At 42.2% G+C, this 21914-nt stretch overlaps 1 protein-coding gene across 2 annotated transcripts in view; it reads right to left on the bottom strand.

The window, feature by feature from the left end:
- The window catches only part of LOC124722025 (dynamin-binding protein-like), a 213651-nt gene that overhangs the window by 15845 nt on the left and 175892 nt on the right, over positions 1-21914 (bottom strand). The window contains exon 21 of one of the 2 annotated variants that reach the window (XM_047247207.1): positions 16411-16464. In XM_047247207.1, coding sequence (XP_047103163.1) covers positions 16411-16464 — 54 coding nt within the window. The remainder of the gene's footprint in view (positions 1-16410; positions 16465-21914) is intronic. The other variant, XM_047247208.1, reaches the window with a different exon arrangement.

Genomic DNA, 21914 nt, shown 5'->3' with positions numbered 1-21914 from the left:
TAATTTCAACAAGCACACCTATTTGAAGATGGTAAACATAAATAAAATTAATGCTACACAAATAAACAGCAGAAAATCATAAACTGGTTGAGTCGAATTTCACAGCAGGTATGTAACATGGCTGTCTCTGGATGTATAACTGACAATTTCACGAGTCACACAGTTTGGAACAATGACTTCCAAACTGTACTTATCGAAGTAAAAATACCAGCTCAATGGAGACTGTACAAGTAATAAGTGGTGAGCCATCGTGTTGCAAGAACAGGAATTAGCCACCCCATGAGTCACAAAGACAGAAAGTACATTACCCATGGAAGATTGTTGGGACACAACAAACTGGTTTTAGTTATCACCAGATAGCCACACATATGGGTCTATTTATCAATACCTTAATGCAGATACTGCTAAGTTAAGGATTATACCATAAACAATGTAAATATGGTAATGAAAAATCACACTTGTCAAACAGCTGATGTGTCGAATGGTTGATATGTGCGTAAACAAGACTGAAAACATAACTGAGCTTTTGGACGAGTTGTCCTTCATAGCTAACACATTACACATATGCAAGCATAGTTCCATTGTCCCACTTGACTCTGCTGTACTGGCACTATAGCTAGACTTGGGAGACAGGTTGTACTGGGTGCAGTAGGTGAGGGTAGAAAGGAGACACACAGCAGGAGGGAGCATTGGATAGGTGAGACAGTGAGGCAACAAGCACACAGGATACGACTGTGCACTGGTTAGCTTACTCATTTGGCCACAAGCAAGATGTGTCATTTGTGGTGCACAGTGTCATGGAGGAGGTAAGAGGGATACTGTAAAGAAAAGGGCATGAGTTTAAAATGAGTGAAGTGGGGGCCATAGGGGACAGAGGCTAGCAGGCATTGAGGCCTGCAGGACTGACATCTAAGGACAAGTTGTCACAGCAATTTTCATTTGTATAGTTCAGGGAAGAGAGGGGTTCCAGATGGCATGGATTGTGAAGCAACCATTGAAGTTGAGCATTTTGTGCTTGGCACCAAGTGTGAACAGTGGGTAGCCAACCCTGATATTGATCACAATTTTACGACAGCCTTTCATTCGGGTAGTCACATTGTTAGTCGTTGTTCCCATACAAAAGACTGTGTGTAAGTTAAAGCAGAGCTGTAACAAGATATAACTGCTTTCACAGGTAGCCCTGCCTCTGATAGCACAGGATAAGAACAGGATATGATACAATAGATATGGCTGTGACAGGACTGTAACAGAATGTGCTGTGGATGAGTCTATAGGACATGTCTTGTAGCTGGGTCTACAACAGTGATACAACACAGGGAGAGATTTTGGTGAGGATGGGATAACAACTACCAAGATGGAGGCACTGTTGGTGGTTAGTGGGTTTCACATATGCATATGTTTTTGTGCACCCATCAGAGACATGGAGATCAAAGTGCAGGAAGGTGGCACACTGGGCTAAGGAGTACCAGCTGAAGTAGATGGGACAGAAGTTGTTGACAATGTGGAGGGATAAGGGTAGTGTTTTGGTTGTGGGTCCAGATCATTAAGGTGCCATCAATGAACATGAACCAGACATGGTTTGAGACTAAGTGGCTAGGAAGGTTTCTCTTGGATGGCCCATAAACAGGTTGACACAGGAGAGTGCAATTCAGGTTCACCTCTATCTCTCCAATGGATCCAAAAAAAATACCCTCACTTCATATCTGGCTCCTCCATTTCCCTCATGGGATACTGCCTTGAAGTCATTTCAGTTCAGGGTGGGGGGCTGGGGGGGGGGGGGGGGGGCCTTGTGTGCTCCAAAGAAGCTGGGGACAATGCCTGCAGTAGAGTAGCTGATGACTAGGTCACACTGCCTTCAGTGTGGCCCACAATACAGACTTTGTCATCAACTCACGGGTGCAGCTAACCCTGAATGGAAGCCTTGTCTTGCAGGTTGGGAGTTCAGCACATTGTTAATATCCCTGGCTTGTAAAAGCCTGTCATCACAAACAGTCCTTAAGAAGAGAAACTATGCCAAGAAACATGGATGTGAATATAACCATACCTAAATTTGGAATATGTGGATGGTTATTGCAGATAGGAGTCACGGACAGTGTTGCTGAAGAGACACTTGGGTATGGAATGGGAGTTGTTGCACTTTGAGAATTTAGTTGGAAAGGAAGTACAGAGATACATACATAGAAATTCTCTCTGTATTACCCAGGAAAAGAGAGTTTGGGATTGGGTTTATAGTGTACAAAGACAGTTTTAGATCTGTTGTAGCTTTTACTCCATATAATGGAGAATGATGTATTGTATGTATCAAAGGGAAACTTCATAATGTGACCTTTATGGATACATATGCCTCAATAGAAGATTCATATGATGATGTGGAAGATTGTTTTCATGATTGACAGCAGGACATTTGTGATAAAATACCTAGATATGACCTCAAAGCACTCTTTGGTGTCTGTAATACCAAACTGAGGAAGGAAAAGGCTTTTAGAAGTGTGTTCTGAGAGGAAAGTCTGCACAATTAAACCAGTAATAATGCCCTGAGGGTTTCCCAGTATGCTTCAGTGAACAACTTAAAAGGGCAGCAAGTACCTGGTTCATCAGAAAAAAGAAAAAAAAAAAGGAAGGAAAAAAAATCTACATAGAAATCAGACATGAATTAAACAAACCAAATAGATCATGTGTTGGAATCAAAAAGATGGGCATCTAGTATGGAAAATGTGCGCACTTTCAGGGGAGTGTAACGCCGCTACCCTTTGGACGCAAAAATGAAAACTAAATCTATTCCTCACACCCCAATACAAGCCCAAAGCCCAAGATCCAAATTTCATAAAAAGAAAAACAAAGACCCTCTGTACTAACACTGCATGACTAGTAGCAAGTAGACTGAAAAGAAAGTAATATAAAAAGAAATAGAAAGGAACCTTGGTAGCAAAGTAACTTAATGTTTTGAAAAAGAATAAAAAAGAAACAGAATCCATTCGTTTCAAGAAAAAAATAATAGTAGATCGCAAAGTAGCAGAATTTTAGATCATGGAGTATAACCAGTGACCTCAAAGAATACTCCTTGTGAGTGCTCTTTGAGGACACTGCGAAATACAGAAGCTAAAGTTGTAAAGGCGCTTGCCTTGTCGTGTCATAACTGTACTTGTGCATTCAGACGTAATACTGGTAGATGATACGAGATGGTTTGTTACATTTTGAAGATTTGCAATCTGCTAGAAGTGATTAAAAACTGAAAGAGGTAAATCAGCAACTTTGAAAATATCTTTGATGTAATTCAAGCTATGAAAATAACTGAATATATTGTCTTAATTTGATTTTTATCAACTAAAGACTGAACACAACAATGAAATAGACAATTAATAGTTCAACTGATAGGAAGTGATGAACAGTGCAAACTGTGAGGAATATACCTAAACTGCGTTAAAGTAAATAGTGTGATCTGGATATTGCTGTACACTCGTTGGCTGAATTCACATAACTAATTCCACCCATTAGAAAGAAAGGTTACTTCTTTAAGACAATTACAGGATGTGCATAGACTAGAATAAACCAACATAAAGTGAATTTACAGTGTTTGACATTTCTTTCAACCCATTTAATATTACGTGCTCATGAAACATTTATCTGTGCGACAACACAGATTATCAACAGAGCGCAGCATTCATAGATATTCTTTGGCGCTCTAGAAAGTTATCGTACTGATTCAGACTATTTAGCTCACGCGAATTGTAAACTTTCACAGACAAAGTGTGGGTGTATATAGGCTGTAATCATGACTAGGACAATAATCTCAGTTTGTATGCATTTATGTGTAACTTGGCTTGTATACGTTGGGGAGCAAAAATTCATCTGAGTAAGCCGGTACAACCAACACGCACTCGGTGTAAATACAGTGCAGCAAGACAATTCTTTTTGTGACTTTCCTCACAAACATTCTACCGCGAGCTAACTGGAGCCTAGATTGATTAACAATCAATCAATATAAAAGGGGAAGTTACAGGAGCTAATAATGATTATTATGTATTTTTGGGAAAAGGGAAGGGCTTGCAATCATGAGGAAGAAACTTACCATGACCACCAAAGGAAATAATCCTAGAGGAAAGAAATGTAACATAACACACCTGAAAGCCAGATCTATAGTCCGAGAGCATCGGAGCAGACTGAGACACAGACTACATAGACAGAAAATATTACTTCATTAAAAATACTGTTCTAATAATGGCACATGAAATAATGGCGGAATTGAAAAGACATAAATGAAGAATGGTAGAATGACCAATAAAGACAGACACTTAAACAGAAAAAGGAAGAAAACTGAAATGCTTACAACAAACAAGATTTTATCACACAACATACAATAAAAAGTTAAAGGCATCATGAGTGTGCAGGAAGAAAAAAAAAAAAGAGGCTATGAGGAGAAAGATACAGGAGATGGAAAAACATTATGATACAAATGGAAGCAGGTAATTTTATGACAAAATCAAAGAAGGAACTCTGGAATACAGACCTACATAACATTGTATATAGATAAAAAGGGAGATTTGCTGACAATAACCGAGATGTTCTTGATAGAGGGAGATTATTTTAATGGAATTTTGGAAGACAGTCATACTACAAGTGAGCAGCTACCATACTATGAGACATATCTCAGTTTTAATTCTCATTTAGGAAAAATAAAGTTATGTAATAACTATTTTGCTTGTTTGCAGGAATGTGTCTGCAGTGCTGGTAACATCCTCACACCACAATCCAATAGTGACAGTGGAAAAAGTGAAAATTAGTCACAGATCAGGTTTCAATATCTTGTAGGACATTCTGAAGACTGAAAAGGTTTCTGGCCACTGGATTCTGTTAGTGCTCACGCCCACTCAAAAAGCCTACCAAATCGATAGAGTAGTTGAAATGTTGCAGTTGTGTCAAACCAATCCAGATAACTTCTTTAGCCATCTTGTCACCATGGATGAGTGCTGTGTGCATCACTGTGACACCGACACAAAGGAACAAATTGAGCAGTGGAAAAGTGAGTTTCACGACCACTGGGCAAAATGGTGCTGGTGTGGTGCCAACAGATTATGCTCATAATGGGCAAACTACCACAGGATCATGCAACTGAACTCTCTTGACAAAGCAATGGGAGGCATTGCAAACAAAGTGTTACAGGAAGTTGCCTAAGGGGGATGGTCCATATTATTCATCACAGGGCTCAACCACACGTTACTTCTTTGGGTTATCAAAATTTTGCCTCTCCACATTTATTCTCCTGACATAGCACCCAATGATTCTTCCTCTTTCCTCAGACACAAAAACCACTGCATAACAGGCATTTACAGCATGACAATGAAGAGACTTTTGAAGTGGAACATTTCCTGAACAGTCACAATGCATATGTTTCCAAATGAGGTCTCTGCCAGGTCATATATAATTGGAAAATGTGTCTCACTGAAGGATGATTATGTAGAGAAGGACCCAACACCATCACAAAGTTTCATGGTCACTGCTAGATATATTCAAGGTGATAATTAAAACTTTGACTATGCCCTGTATCCTGCAAACCCGAAGATAGAAGAGCCCATCTTAGCAGCAGTACTGAAATTAGAGAATGGCCTAAAAAGCACCAGGAACTGATGGAACAACTGCAGAATTGTATTTTTAAAAAAGGGGGGGGGGGCAGTCAATCTTGTTAAGCGAATCCATTAATTTATCAAGTTGACATGGAAGTGAAGAAAGAATCCCACAAGAATGTACACTAGGCATGATTTAATCAATACATAACGAAGTGGGCAAGCCTTGCTGTTCTTATTACTGAGGACTTACCCTGTTGAATGTACCCCATAACACTTTGTCTAATATTATCTACAATAGGCCACTCTATATGCAGAAGAGATTTTGAGAGAATGGCTTCTTGCCTAATAGGTCACCAACAGATCGGATATTCCCCTGAGGCAAATACATGAAATGGAATATGAATATAATAATGAACTTCATAACCTTTATGTAGACTGTAAGTAAACTTTTGATGGTCTTAGCCTGACAAAAATGCCAAATGATATGTTATTACTGAGTACATAGCATTTAAGTATGTCTCACTCATTTAAGCAACCCTGGCTGGTTCCATCGTGGCAGTGCAACTGGATGCTGAATGAAGTACTTGGTTTGGCATCAGTACCAGAATAAGGCTGGAGGACACCCTTTCTACCACTATTTTCAACCTGACACTGGAGGCAGCTGTTTGGGAACTCCAAATATCTAATTATATAGTTACAAAGTCCGCCCTCGTGGTCTCGCGGTAGCGTTCTCGCTTCCCGAGCACGGGGTCCCGGGTTCGATTCCCGGCGGGGTCAGCGATTTTTCCTGCCTCGAGATGACTGGGTGTTGTTGTGTCGTCTTCATCATCATCATTCATCCCCATTACGGTCGGAGGAAGGCAACGGCAAACCACCTCCATTAGGACCTTGCCTAGTAAGGCGGTGCGGGTCTCCCGCATCGTTCCCCTACGCTCTGTAAAGAAGCATGGGACTTCATTTCCATTCCATAGTTACAAAGCCTACTCAGATAGTTCCATGCACCTGTGATGTGGCGATTATTAATAGAAGAGGCTCATCAGAGAGAACAATGGATGAGCTGAAGGGATCCTTACAACTATGAGGCTTTGTAGTCATGAAATGAAGACCAAGTACATAATGTTCACCGTGAAGGAAAATGACAATCTGAATAAGTTATCAGCAGCACGCTTCAGGATTGAACATGTACAGAACTTTGAATGTCTGGGATCTAATATTAATAGGATTAATTCCATGTCAACTGAAATAAAATCTTGCATCTTTAGTAGTAATAGAAGTTTCCACATGTTTAAGAAGTTATTGGCCTCCAGGATATTACATAGACAGATTAAACGACAACTATACAAGGTCATGATCAAGTCAATCAGAACCTATAAATGTGACATATGTACACAAAAAAGTCACAGTGGAATTAATGACATGAGCTGATAGTGGGCACTGATTTAAATTAGTTGGCACTGATTTAAAGCAACGAGGAAAGTTGAAAATTTGTGCTGGCCCGGGCTTCGAACCCTGGTCTCCTGCTGAATATGCAGGTGTGCTGACCACTCTGACATCTGGACACAGTGGTCATTGCAAATGCAAAGACTACCCTAGCACACATCCCGTCAGACCCAAATTATCAACTTATCCATGTACTATAGATGTAGTGCTCCTTGCCCATTATCCTAATTAATTATGACATTTTGCTGTTTCCCACAAGAGTTCAAGTGATGTGTACATCTGCACTGAAGTGATCAATTGGTGATCCTCACCTTAATTAAACACAATGTGATCAAAAGTATCTGGACACCCCAAAAACATAAGTTTTTCATATTATGTGTACTGTGCTGCCACTACTGCCAGATACTCCATATCAGTGACCTCAGTAGTCATTAGACATCATGAGAGAGCAGAATGGGGCACTCGACGGAATTCACAGACTTAGAACATGACCAGGTGATAGGGTGTTCTTGTGCCATATGTCTGTACGTGAGATTTCTACACTCCTAAACATCCCTAGGTCCACTGTTTCTAATGTCATAGTGAAGTGGAAACATGAAGGGACATGTACAGCACAAAAGTGTACAGGCCAACCTCGTCTCTTGACTGACACACATTGCTGACAGTTGAAGAGGGTCGTAATGTGTAATAGGCAGACATCTACCCACACCATCACACAGGAATTCCAAACTGCATCAGGATCCACTGCAAGTACTATGACAGTTAGGTGGGAGGTCAGAAAACTTGGATTTCATAGTTGAGCGGCTGCTCATAAGCCACACATCACACTGGTAAATGCCAAACGACACCTCTCTTGGTGTAAGGAGTGTAAAGATTGGACGATTGAACAGTGGTAAAACGTTGTGTGGAGTGACGAATCACGGTACACAATGTGGTGATCTGATGGCAGACTGTGGGTTTGGCGAATGCCTGGTGAACATCATCTGCCAGTGTGTTTAGTGCCAACAGTAAAATTCAGAGGTGGTGGTGTTAGGTGTGGCCGTGTTTTTCATGGAGGGGGCTAGCACCCCTTGTTGTTTTGCGTGGCACTATCACAGCATATGCCTACATTGATGTTTTAAGCACCTTCTTGCTTCCCACTGTTGAAGAGCAATTTGGAGATGGCAATTTTACCTTTCAAGGCAATCGAGCACCAGTTCATAATGCATGGCCTGTGGCGGAGTGGTGACATGACAATAACATCCCTGTAATGGACTGACCTGACATGAATCCTATAGAACACCTTTGGGACATTTTGGAACACAGACTTCGTGCCAGGCCTCACCGACTGATATTGATACCTCTCCTCAGTGCAGCACTCCGTGAAGAATGGGCTGCCATTCCCCAGGAAACCTTCCAGCACCTGATTGAACATATGCCTGCAAGAGTGGAAGCTGTCATCAAGTTTAAGGGTGGTGCAACACCATATTGAATTCCAGCATTACCGACTGAGGGTGCCACGAACTTATAAGTCATTTTCAGCCAAGTGTCCGGATACTTTTGATCACATAGTGTATATGTGGTATCAGCCCTTTTAGACATATATGATAGAACAGACAAATTTTGATACTGCAGCCATTGTGAATCCAGACACAAAGGAATTCATGATGTTAGCTGCATGTGGGCACTGATTTAAATAAGAGGGGAAAATTGAAAATTTGTGCAGGATAGGGATTCGAACCCAGGTCTCCTGCTGACTAGGCTGATGCGCTGACCACTGAGCCTTCTGGATACAGTGGTCATCGCAACTGCACGGACTACCGTAGCATGCTGTGAGTAATGATGATAATGCATAAGGGACACTACATCTGAAGTATGTGGATAAGCTGAGAATTTGGGTCTGATGGGAGGTGTGCTAGGTAGTCTTTGCAGCTGCAATGACCACCATGTCCAGGTGGTGCAGTGATCAGTGCATCATCTAATAAGCAGGAAACCTGGGTTCGAATCCCGGTCCGGCACAAATTTTCAACTTTCCTCATTGATTTAAATCAATGCCCACCAGCAGCTTATGTTAATAATTCCTTTCTGTGTTGATTCACAATTACCATAGAATCAAAATGTATCTGTTCTTTTGGACATGACCGAAAAAACAGACACAACACACAAAAAAGTACTGATGAGCAGCAGCTCAGAATATTTGAACACAAGGTTCCATGCAAGATCCATGGAGCAGTTCAGATCAATAACAGTACATGCAGGTCTTGAACAAATGTTAATACAAAAAACTGACACTATAAAACACAGGAAAATGGCCTGGCTTGGACATTTTCTTGGGAAGAATGCTGAAAGAACAACAATTTTTTTTTTATGAATGGAGGCCAGCTGAGACAAAACAATGAGGAAGCCCCAGAAAGTGGTGGACAAATAATGTGAAAGAGGATATAAAATCTCTCAGAGGATGTTGCAGAGTTGCACTGGAGGAGGGGGGGGGGGGGGGCAGAATGGAGGAAATGGAGGAAATTTTTTTGAAGAAGCTAAGACCTATGCAGGATTTTCCTGAGGATGAGGATGAGGAGGAGGAGAAAAAAAATGAAGCCCAGTAATTACCAACCGTACATTCATGCCACACCAATAAGTCTCTCTCATACAATCTGGCAACCTGTGTATGGCACATCTACAGGAATGAGGAATCCTTTGCTCTGTATGCTGAAGAGTTAACTACCACATTCACCGACAGGCTTAACCCTCAAAATCTAGTCTGGAAACAGAATTCCTGTGCCATATCCTCATACACACCCATAATCCTCCAACCAGCCTGAAGAATGAGCTGCAAAGGAGCACCATCCTCATCACGCAATACCATCCTGAACAGAAATAAATCAAGTGTATCCTTCAACAGTGCTTTGACTATTTATTATTGCACTTAGAAATGAGAAACATCCTTCCCACCTCACTTCAGTGCCCATCCAATATATGAAATATAGTGTTCCATTCTTAAGTCACATCTATTTCCAATCCTCTTGGCACATGGGTCATGTCCCTGTGGAAGACCAAGATGCAAGACATGTCTATGTAGCCACCCAGCATATCCTATTGCAGGCACTTTCCTATCCTGTGCACTTTCTGCCTCAAAATTTGCTTATCTGTCAGTAAATGCCAATGACAATTGACTGCTGAACCACATATTCACAACTGAATCACAAACTCAAAGAGTACTTAAATAGTTGGAAATACATCAAAATTTAGTTTGTGTACAGCATGTTTGATGACATCCTTGTGAATGAACCTGATGCACGCATGCAGAGAGGCTAGTCGGCCTGAGAATATTTGGGAACTTAGTGAAAAAAAAATTTATTTCAAAGGCCTCAACCAAGTCTTTACAAATACTCCCCCAATACAGCTTCAGTCAGTCCCTGCCTGCCTTTCAGGAAAGGACCGATTGATTCCAGAATAAGTTGTTGAACTGGACATCACATCACTTTTCCGGCATCTCTGCTGAATGAACTGGAGATTCCGTGCCACCATTTAGCCAACACGGACCGTGGGAGATGGATCACTTGTGTAGTTGCTAGAGGGTCCCGCAGCACAGAGGACAGTTGTGACTTACTCTTCAGTTCCTGTGGTTGAACAGAGCAAACTCTCTTCTGCTCAAGTCTCTGTACAGGGCAGATGGCTCCTGCCGTCTACCCCTGGCTCTGTTCACCAGGACCAGCAACCAACCTCATGAATGTGAATCAACACCTCTTTTGCTCCCTTTCTCCAAGTAGTTAGGCCAAACTCATAAACTGGCAATCACCCTCTGATCTCTGCCCCCACAGCAAGCCCCTTTCTGTATACTGTCACTGACCATATATTCATAGTTTTCTTTAAGTAACTCTTAATTTGCCAAATCTCTCAACACCCACCTATTCCATTCTGTACCTTGTACAAATTGGTGTCAGAAGTGGCATCCTAACCCACATTTTGGTCTGAAAGGAGGTTGTAAAATTTCCAGTTCATGTTAAATGTTGTGTGGTGGGGTGGGTGGTGTGATTTAGGGGAGGGGACCAAACAGCGAGGTCATCAGCCCCATCAGATTAGGGAAGGATGGGGAAGGAAGTCAACTGTGTTCTTTCAAAGGGATCATTCCAGCATCTGCCTGAAGCAATTTAGGGAAATCATGCAAAAACTAAATCAGGATGGCAGGATGCAGGGTTGAACTGTCGTCATCACGAATGCGGGTCCAATGTGCTAAACACTGCGCCACCTCACTTGGTTGTTGTGTGGCCCATCAGAAATATTCACCATTGTTATTTCATCATGACCCAAGGCACTGCAGAGTAATCCAAAGTGAGTCACGTCAGCACATTCCCACCATTCCTGGAGCAAAGTGTAGCATGCTGCTCACAGCCTTTTTGCCAGCCAGTGCAGCCACATGCAGGTGGTGTTCCAGCTTGCACCATGTCAGGTGCATTTGACTGCTGCAAAACTGTGCACTGTGCTGTCACCAAGCCATCCACACGCATGGGGCGTGCAAAACCACACAGTGCATTTGTGCCACTCCTGAGGCCTCGCCAAGCACACAGACGCTATCTACGGTTGGTGCGGCTCACCTGCCGCTGCTGCTGCCACTGCTGACCAAAGGCATTGCCCATCAGTGGAGTGGCACATCGCTGGCCACACTGCCTTCCCACTGTGCTGCCTGCCAGCCCTGACTGAGAGCATCGCTGGAGCCACATCGCGCCACAGCTGGGTCTGTCAGCCAAGCTGCGAGTACTGTGTGCCAGGCTGTTCACCGTTGGTTATGCCGTGGCCCCCATAAAGATCAGCATTGTGTCGCCCTCACATCAGCAGCACTGTTCTGCTGCTTTCTGTGTCCACATGGGCTGCCTGCTACCCACTCATCGAAGCAGCCCATCTGCACAGCCTGAGGTCTATCTCAGACACTGGTGGCTCCATCTTTGTCATTGTGCAGCCAGCCGTCCCCACCGCCTGTGCAGCTACCACACGAGTACCGTGTGTGTACGGCCCACAGCCACACACCCACCTACCACTGCCCTCTTCGCATCAGAGGTATGGTAAGTATTGCTATGTATTAGGGCACTGTAATGTTGAGAGTGAACAGGGACTCTCAGACCCTGAAATTATAGTTTTAAATGGACAATCATATTGTATAGTGTTAAATTTTGCATGTTACTCGGTTATTACATTTGTGTTTGGAGGTGTTTTTACATAGTGGAACGATTTGAAATTTAAACTTTTGTTTCAGTGTAGTTACAATGTGGTATGATGAATGCATATTTGTTTCCAGATAAGCACTTCAGATGTATATTGGTGTGACGATTAATGCCTGTGTAATTTACACAAATACTTCCATTTAAACAGTGTGCTGCAGTGAGTTTCTTATCGCAATTTTAAGCATCATAGTTGTTGGAGTATTACATTTATGTTGATTTCTGATGTCCACTTTTCATGTTTAGTTGATGGTTGAGATATGGAAATACGATGAGAAGTTTGTAGATGTATATTTTTGAATGTTATGTGCTAAGATAACTCCAGGTTAGAGTTTTCTGCTCATAGCTCTTCATGACATTTCTTTCTGTTTCATTTTTGTGTCGCGATACATGCTACTTCTTTCCTCTTTCCTATCAACACTCCCTACAGTCGATGGAACTAGTATGCTGCGTTGTGGGCACCTTGATGTTACCAGGCATAACAGCTTTAGAGACCGTGCAAACCTCTTTTACGCAAAAAAACTGCATCTACATTGGTGCACCACACAGAGAGACAAACCATAAGGCTTGATGGTAGAAAGTTGTTACTGCACGACCAGACACAGATTCAAAACCCAACTGGATTCTGATAATCTTGGTAGTGTTTATCACGTTACTTGTGGGACTAGGCAACTTTAGGCCACAATTGCATACAGAGTTGTATTTACACTATAATCACTTGTGTTGCTGAAACCACTAGGATGCTGTGCGTTATGCTGGATAGCAGAACAAAAGGACTTGCTTTTTTCCCACTCCACTTTCCTTGATTTTCCTCATACCTTCCTTTTCATTATGAGGATTATTGTAACTGGTGAACTGAATGCTTGCAGTTATACTGTATCTTGTAGAAGATTAATTATTTGATGTGTACTGAGATTGCTGTAGGTAAGAGTCGAAGTTGCCACATGATGAGTCAGAGTACTGCTTGTATGGCAGAAAATGTTGTGCTGATTGCTACCTGAGCCACATCAGAAGCTAATGCTGAGCCTCCAAAGCAAGAAGCAGATCTGAACATTATAGAGAAATATATGTTTAGTTGGAATACAGTATTTGCTGAGGACCATGCCTCCATTACCATTTGTTAAGGTGATGTGTAATTATGTAGTCTATGAGAGATGTAAATGCTCTTGTGCTGAATATTATTAAGTGAATTGTTTTCTACTGTTATTGACAAAGAACAGTCAAGATTAGATGAGTAACTTGTTAATTCTGCATTAGCAAGACTCCAGCCTAACAATAAGAATTTATTTTTGATGTTAACTAAAACAATTACTTACTTTGTAAATTTGATTACTGATTACATACTGGAACTTCTACCTTGTATTCCATTACATTTGAGGAATTTTTTGGTGTGTGTGTGTGTGTGTGTGTGTGTGTGTGTGTGTGTGTGTGTATGGAGGGGGGGGGGGGGGGGGGGGAGCAGGACTACATCAGAAGTAGGTCCTCTTGGAAAATTTCAAAAAAATGATTTTCTTGTTTAAAATGTTCTCTGGGATGTCTACTTCATTGTGGTATTCATCCCAAGTTTGCCAGAAACTCCTTTATCAAGTTACTAGGTGATTTGTGAAAAAGTGTCTCCAAAAACTATTCACAGTGGGGAAAAAAAGTGTGTCAACATAATGGCCAATGTGGCACCATGAAATTTCAATGACGGCCTAAAATGCATTACGGAAATTTTGAAAGTGCATCAATTTGAGATTGGACCAACCTGTCACAACTTCTGCACAAAAGCACGCAAAAAGTGTGCAGAGCGAGCAGAGCAATGGATGACAAACTACTACAGAGGCCCACAGGACCACCATGGCCAAGAAGAAGATGGAGGAGGACCACCACCTTTTGAATCTGAAGGATTGCTGTATGGTCCAGGAATCGAAATGTGTTTTTCTTGAAACAATATTTTTCAAATTGGTGTGAAACATAACTTTAGGATGGTAAATATGATTTTATTGGAATTTGATGTCTGCATTCTAACTGAATTCTCTATCCGCATGTGGCCACTTTGTGATATCCTCAAAAGTATATTTTCAGTGCACATTTTTGTTTCAACTTTTTTGGCAAAAACAAAGTCTTTTTTAAACACATTATCATTTTGTTAGAACACAATATTTTCCAATTATCTTATATGTGCTGACAGAAAATATATTTACAATGTGTTATGCCAAATTATTTTGTTACAGGTCCAATAGGAGGGCTTTGTGAATTCTGACTGATGGCTGGTGTACCGGCTGCATGAGGTCATTCCACCTGGTGCAGCGGTTACAGGGAGCATCCAATGTGAACAAAAAGACGATTCCTTAAAGACAAAAATGTAAGGAATAAAACTATATAATCAGATTTAGCAATAATTCTTATTTTACTTGGGGAAAAATTATGAAAAGCACCTATTCTTTTGATTCTGAATCAATATTGTCACATGAACAAGTAAAACTATTATATACATGGCAAAATATGTTTACAGCTTCTCTTAAGCACAAGGCACCATAAACTGCTTCTAATTGTATGGGATCATTTAAAAATTTGCTGTCCTATTTATTAGCTTACAAGAAAGAATTACTAGAATATTTACAATATAAAAATTTCTGACATCTTTCAGTGATTTCAGCGCGACTGCTAAAAGCATGAATTTCTATGGAGTAATGAATGAAAGTACACTGCCATACCAAAAAATGGTAGCACCCAAGAGATATTATCAGATGTTAATGTAACTTTGTACATGTACACACAATTGGTGGGTCTCTAAATGATCATAAAGAGTAACAATTCTCTGTGCAAGGTACAATGATCATCAGAGTGTATTAGGGCTGCTCATGTTTCACATTGTTATCAGGCCTAGTAGGGTATAAAACAGGCATGGACAGCATCAGATATTGAGTGATCACTGGGAAGGCCACAGAGGTGCTGCGTACTCATGTGAGACATCTTTATCAGCACAAGACAGACTTTGAAAGGGGCTTTATTACAGGTTTGCATTTGGCCACCTGGTCAAACTGTGTAATATCCACATTTGTGAGGCATTTAGATGCGACAGTGGCCCAATGTCGAACTGGGTGTGAACATGAAGGCAGACATACTCATCGTCAAGTTTCCGGTTGAGCACATCGTAACGCATTTGCAATGGTGCGTGTCATCCGAGAACAAGTAGTGGACACTCCGCAACATTCTATGATACCTTACACCCTTACTTGGAGACTAGCTGTAGCTGGACTATGAAATTACCGTCCCCTGATAGGCTGCTGTTAACAACAGAAACATCTGTGTTTGGTATGGTGCTGTGTTCATTGAATGAATCACAGTTCTGTATTACCCCAGATGACCGCCATTGATGAGTATGGTGGTGGTTTGGGAAGAGAAGACATTCTTCTGATGTTTCAGAGAGGCAACAGTGGTGTTACTGCTGGTTCATGGTGTGGGGAGCCATTGGGTATGACTTCAAGACACGGCTGGTAGTGACGCCAGGAACTATGATGGCACAATGATATGTCACACACGTTTTGCATCCTCTTGCATTACTTCATGTGACAGTACCATGGTGTCACTTTTCAACAGGATAATACTTGTCCATGCACAGCATGTGTGTCTATGAACTGTCTGCATCTTGCTGATTTACACCCATGGCCAGCAAGCTCTGCAGATATATTCCTGATAGAACATGTATGGGAACTACCCAGATGTCAACCCTGTTCCAGTGTCAGTGTCCACGATATCAAGGACTAGTCCCAACAGTTGCGAGCCAACTTACCTCAGGAGAGGACACAACGGCTTTATGACATTTTGTTACTACATCTACATTTTGGTTTCCAGCTTGGTAAAATGTTTCTCCTTAACCTTTTTACTAGATGTGACAATACTAATTCTTATTGTTTATGGTACCACAAAGTTCTTAAAGTCCACCACGATGCCCGGTAGTCTCAGGACTCGGAGCATCCACAGAAGAGTAATTCTTAAATTTCAAATGCTTTTCACGCATGTTACAATTTACAGTTCTTCAGATGATGCCATAGTCAACATAATGCCATAACTTTTGCACAAAAAATAAAGGAGAGTTTAATAGAAGCATAATAATCGTGAAACAAACAAACACACACACACACACACACACACACACACACACACACACACACTAAATATGTCACTGGTTTGTTTGTATTTTTTTCCCCCCTAAAGTGTGTTCTTACCTCTCTTGTTCTCTGGTCTGGCCCAAATACAAGCTCTGAATACAGATGCTGCTGCTGTGAAAAACAGAATAGCTTTATTACAACTGGAAAAAATTATTAAAAGGAATTTAAATTACTAAAGAAGAAAATTATGTATTCATGCAACATTCTGAAATCAACTATACTCCAGAGGAATTCTAAATACACTTAATCTGAAGACTGAATCACGTTGCTGACACATTCTGGTCAGATGCTATCCCTTGAGTATACACCTTGCTTTACTGGATAAAAGGATTTTCATACTGTATCATAGGATGTCCCTGATTTCAAGCCATATGATAGGTAATGAAAGACCTGATGAAGGATGTGGTTCACTTGTTCCAGTATGGGGCGGTGAGAGGACTGGGGCATGTGGGGAAATGGAAAAGAAGATCTGTTTGGGGGCTAGGTTGGGGAATAGTGTCTGGCTGTGAACACGATGGTGAGACGACCTTCAGCATACTGGCAAGGCACTACAGACACACCGTCCCTGGGTGGCCATACTGTATGGGAGGGATTTTTTTGGATGGAAGGAATGGTAGCTGTCGAAATGCAGGTACTGTTGGTGGCTGATGAGTTTAATGTGGTCAGAGGTGTCATTGGAGCCTTCAGAAAGGAGGGGGTCAACATCCAGGATGGTGGTTTGCTTGATTGAGAAGGATCAGGTGAAGCAGATGGGAGAGAAGGTGTCAAGATTGTGATGGAATGGCGAGAGGGAGTCTTGGCCTGAGTCCAGATCATGAAGATATTATCAATGAACCTGAATCATATCAGGGGTTTGAGGTTTTGGGCCGCAAGGAATGTTTCCTCTAGATGGCCCATAAACAGTTTGGCATAGGAGGGTTCCATGTAAGTGCCTATGGCTGTGCTGCGGCTTCGTTTGTATACCTTTCCTTCAAAGAAGAAGTAGTTGTATGTTAGAATAAAGTTAGTGAGTTGGAAAAGACCATGGGCATGAGGGATGTTGATATATAAGCATGTGGCAGCAACAGCGATGAGTAGGGATCCAGGACGTAAAGGGGTGGAGATGGTGGAGAGTCAGTAAAAGAAGTAGTTGATATCATTGACATGGGAGGCTAGATTCTGGGCAATTGGTTAGAGGTATTGGTAAATGAGAGCTGAAATTCTACCAGTGGTGGCCCAATAAACAGCTACAATGATATGTCCAGGTTTTGTGGATTTTGGAGAGCATGTAGAAGGTGGGTGTGCAAGGTGTCATAGGACTGAGGAGGTAAATGGATTCAGGTGAGAAGTTCTGGGAAGGGCCTGAGGTTTTAAGCAGTGATTCGAGGTTATGTTGGAATTCTGGGATGGGATCACTCTGGCAGAGTTTCTAGGTGGAGGAGTCACATAATTGGCAGAAGCCTTCTGCTCGGTAGTCACTGCAATTCGTAACAAAGTGGTGAAACCTTTGTCGCAGGTAGGATAATCAGGTCAGGATTTGTTTTGAGGTGGTTTATGGCTGTCCTTATCTACTGAAAGATTGATGTTCTTAGGAAGGTACACAGGGAGGATGATGAGGCCAAGTTGGACTTAAGGAATCCCGGAAGGTAACCAGGTGGTGATTAGATGGGAGAAGGGTGAGGATAACTGTTGGATGGTGGTATGAACTGAACTGGGAGAGGCAGCATTCAATGTTGGGATTAGGTTCGCTTTGGTTGGAGGGATTGATAGCACAGAAGTGTTTTCTTTGCAGGAATCAGAGCAAAGGGAGTTGGTGGATGGAATAAGTTGGATAATGGTTCCCCAAGGGAGCAGTAGGACATCAGCACATAGGATAACTTATGTAGCTGGTGGCTGGAATGCTCCTCCAGGTGCTAGAGAGGAAGGGATTCAATTTCAGAGATGTTTTGTAAGTAGTAGGGGTTGTACAGTAGCAGTATCTTGTGGAAGGAGCAGAGGTTGCAGTAGCAGGTTTCTAAGGGCCAGGGACTTGTGGAGTCTGTAAAGGTGAAGGTCATTGTGAAAGGAGAGATGTGACTCAGAGAAAGGAATTTTTATGGTTAGACTGTTTCTTTTTTTTGTGTGTGTGTGGGGGGGGGGGGGGGATTTAATGGTTCAGATAATATTTAAGAACAGGAAGTGGGACTGAGTTTTAACCAGGGAAAGGGATACTGAACCGGTGCAGAAAGATGGAGCAGGAGTCCACTGTGACAGGGATGGCGTTTGGAAAACGGAAATGATTTGGAAATAGGCAAATGAAGGTGTTTGATGGTTATTCCAGACACCATATCCATACGTTATCCAACCTGCTGATGTCAACCTCATAGCACCCAGACCCTGCCTACCTGACCTTTTCAGCCTACCACATTCCCGAAAGTTCCCTACAACACTCCACTAAATCCAGAGCCGAAAGGTTCCCAGAACACTGTTGTTAACCTCTCCACCAAAACCAAAGGCCTCATCTTTAGCCATACACCCAAATTTAACTATGTTTAACTTGGCAAAGACCTACTCTCCTCCTCCCAATTCCTGCAATGGAAACATTTCTTTGCCACCAATACCTCCAACCAAAGCTAACCTAATCCAAAAATTGAGAGCTCCCTCTCCCAGTTCACACCATCATCTAACCATGTGACCCCCCCCCCCCCTACCTCCCCCCAGTTACCTTCCAGGAATCCCTTACCTCCATTTGGCCACACCATCCTTCCCCAGGTCTCTTACTAATACCATCAACCTTTCAGTATAAGGAAGAACAGCCATAGACAACATCAAAACAAATTCTGACCTGATAATTCTACCTGCAGATAAAAATTCCACCACTTATTTTATGAATTGCAGTGACTACCTGGCAAAAGGCCTCTGCCAATTATCTGACTCCTCCACCTATGAACTCATCCAGAGTGATCTCATTCCAGAAGCCCAACATAACCTCCAATCCCACCTTAAAGCCTTTGGCCCTACCCAGAATGTCCCCCCTGAAAATATTTCCTTTCTCAGCCCTATGACACACCATACCCTACCTGCTACATGCTTCCCAAAATCTACAAACCCAGCAATCCTGGAGACACCATTGAAGCTGGTTATTGTGCCACCACTGAAAGAATTTCAGCTGCCAGTGACCAACATCTCCAACCAATTGCCCAAAACCTAACTTCCCACTATGATACCAACCACATCCTACATCGAATCTCCACCATCCCCACTCCTTTACCTCGTGAACCCTACTCATCACTGTTGATGCCAGATCATTGAAACACCAACATCCCTCATGCCCATGGTCTTGCTGCTATTGAACATTATCTTTCCCAACATCCTTCACACTTTAAACCCACTACCTCATTCATCATACACTTCACTAACTTTATCCTGACATGCAACTACTTCTCCTTTGAAGGGAAGGTATACAAACAAATCCAGGGCACAGCCATAGGCACTGGCACAGCACTCTCCTACGCCAAACTGTTTATGAGCCATCTAGAGAAAACATTTCTAGCCTTCCAAAACCCCCAAACCCCTAGTCTGGTTTAGATTTGTTGATATCTCCATGAGGTGGACTCAGGGCAAAGACAGTCAATCCTAGTTCATTTACAACATCAAACCTTCTCTACCACCCACTTCACCTGGTTTTCCTCAACCCAGCAGGCTGCCTTCCTGGATGTTGACCTCCTAGTCCCTGATAGCTCCATCTTTACCTCTGTCCACATTAAAACCACCAACTGCCAACAGTACCTACATTTCGACAGCTGTCAGTCCTTTCACACCAAAAAATCCCTCCCATACAGATTGGCCATCTGGGTATGGCATATCTGCAGTGACAAGAACCCCCTTGTCCAGTATGCAGGTCTTGCCAAGGCCTTCACACACAGGCACTATTCCGCAGACCTACATCGCAAACATATGTCTTACACCATTTCCCCCACACATCCCAATCCTCCCGCCACCCCCAAAAATCAGCTACAAAAGAGTGCCCCTTCATCAACCGATACTGCCCTCGACTGGAACAATTGAACCACATCCTTCGTCAGGACTTTGATTACCCATCATCATGTCTTGAAATGAGGGACATACTTCCCAAGACCCTTCCCACGCCTCCTAATTTGGTGTTCTGTTGCCTAGTCAACTTCCACAACATCCTAGTCCACCCCCATGCCACTCCCAATCCTAACCCCAACACCTTTCAACAGGGACCATATCTCTGTGGAAGACCCAGTTGCAAGGCCTGCCCAATCCACCCACAGCTTAGCCTACCCCATCAAAGTGTCATATACCAACTCTGTGGCAAACATTGCACAAATTTTTATGTTGGTATGACTAACAACCTGCTGTTGTCAAGAGCAAAGTTAACCATCCAGTGGCACAACATGCGGCTGAGCATAACATGCTCAATTTCAATGGTTGCTTCGTGAACTGAGTCATCTGGATCCTTCCCTCCACCACCACCAACTTCTCTGAACTACACAGATAGGCGTTATCCTTACGAGACATCTTCCTCTCCCATAATTGTCCTGGCCTCAACATCAGGAAACCCACTGTCTCTTCATTCTCCACCCAAATGGTTTCATATTCCTCTGCCCTGTCACCACCTCCCAATTCATGTCTCCATGTCACCTTCAGTATGTGCCAGTTCCCACCAGCTGCTACAACTATATCTGCTATCCCTCCCTCCTGCATTCCTAGCCAGCAAACCAGCCACCCTTTGAGCGGCTAGCCATCGTCTGCAGCCCCTCTCTGTGCCTCTCACCTCCCTCACTCACCCCACCTGACACTACCCCACCACAACCAGCCCACCTGCCACAAAACATCATTTGCACTGTTACTCATTCCTAAAATTACTTGGCTCAAATGGCATTTTTGCAACATGGTACAAAGTATGATGCTTCTCTTGAGCAGCTACCAATAGCATAAATATTCTTGGCATTTAAGAGCATCCTATATGACTAACTGTAAAGATGATTTGCTTTTTTAGTACTGTCCTCAGCCAGACCACATGTGAGATGTATGCCTGCAGAATTCTCATTTGATAATTGTTTTATAATATGCATATCTTGCATTCTGTAAGAAACAACAGTGGTGTCCTTCTCACAGTATTTTCCAGCGAACTGACATGTGGTGCTACTGCTGAATGGCAGGCACAAGGTGATGACACACCACTGCATCTTTCACAACTGAAACTTACTTACATTTTGTGACCAACATTCTTCATTTGAGATTTTAACAAAACACTCCCTTTACTCAGTTATAATGTCATCACTTTTCATACAAATATACTATTTTTATCTTTTTTCAAATTGTGGTTTGTTGGATTTGGGCAGGTCAGTAAGTAAGTGAAAAATGGGTCACATCTTTTTAATTTCTCTTAGTGTTATGTTATACATAATCTTACTTTCTGTATATGTTGCAATGGCACATTGTACAGACAGTAAGTTTTTATTGATGGTTTCGTCATGGTAAAACCATGATAGCCATAAAGCAAATCTTATACATCAAAGGATGGATCAAACATGAACCCACTTTAACATTTACTACATACAGTGGATTAGAAT

The sequence above is a fragment of the Schistocerca piceifrons genome, chromosome X (genome assembly GCF_021461385.2).
Source record: "Schistocerca piceifrons isolate TAMUIC-IGC-003096 chromosome X, iqSchPice1.1, whole genome shotgun sequence".
Taxonomy (NCBI): Eukaryota; Metazoa; Arthropoda; class Insecta; order Orthoptera; family Acrididae; genus Schistocerca; species Schistocerca piceifrons.
The sequence above is the reverse complement of the archived record's forward strand: the minus strand, read 5'-3'. Positions and strand labels throughout refer to the sequence as shown.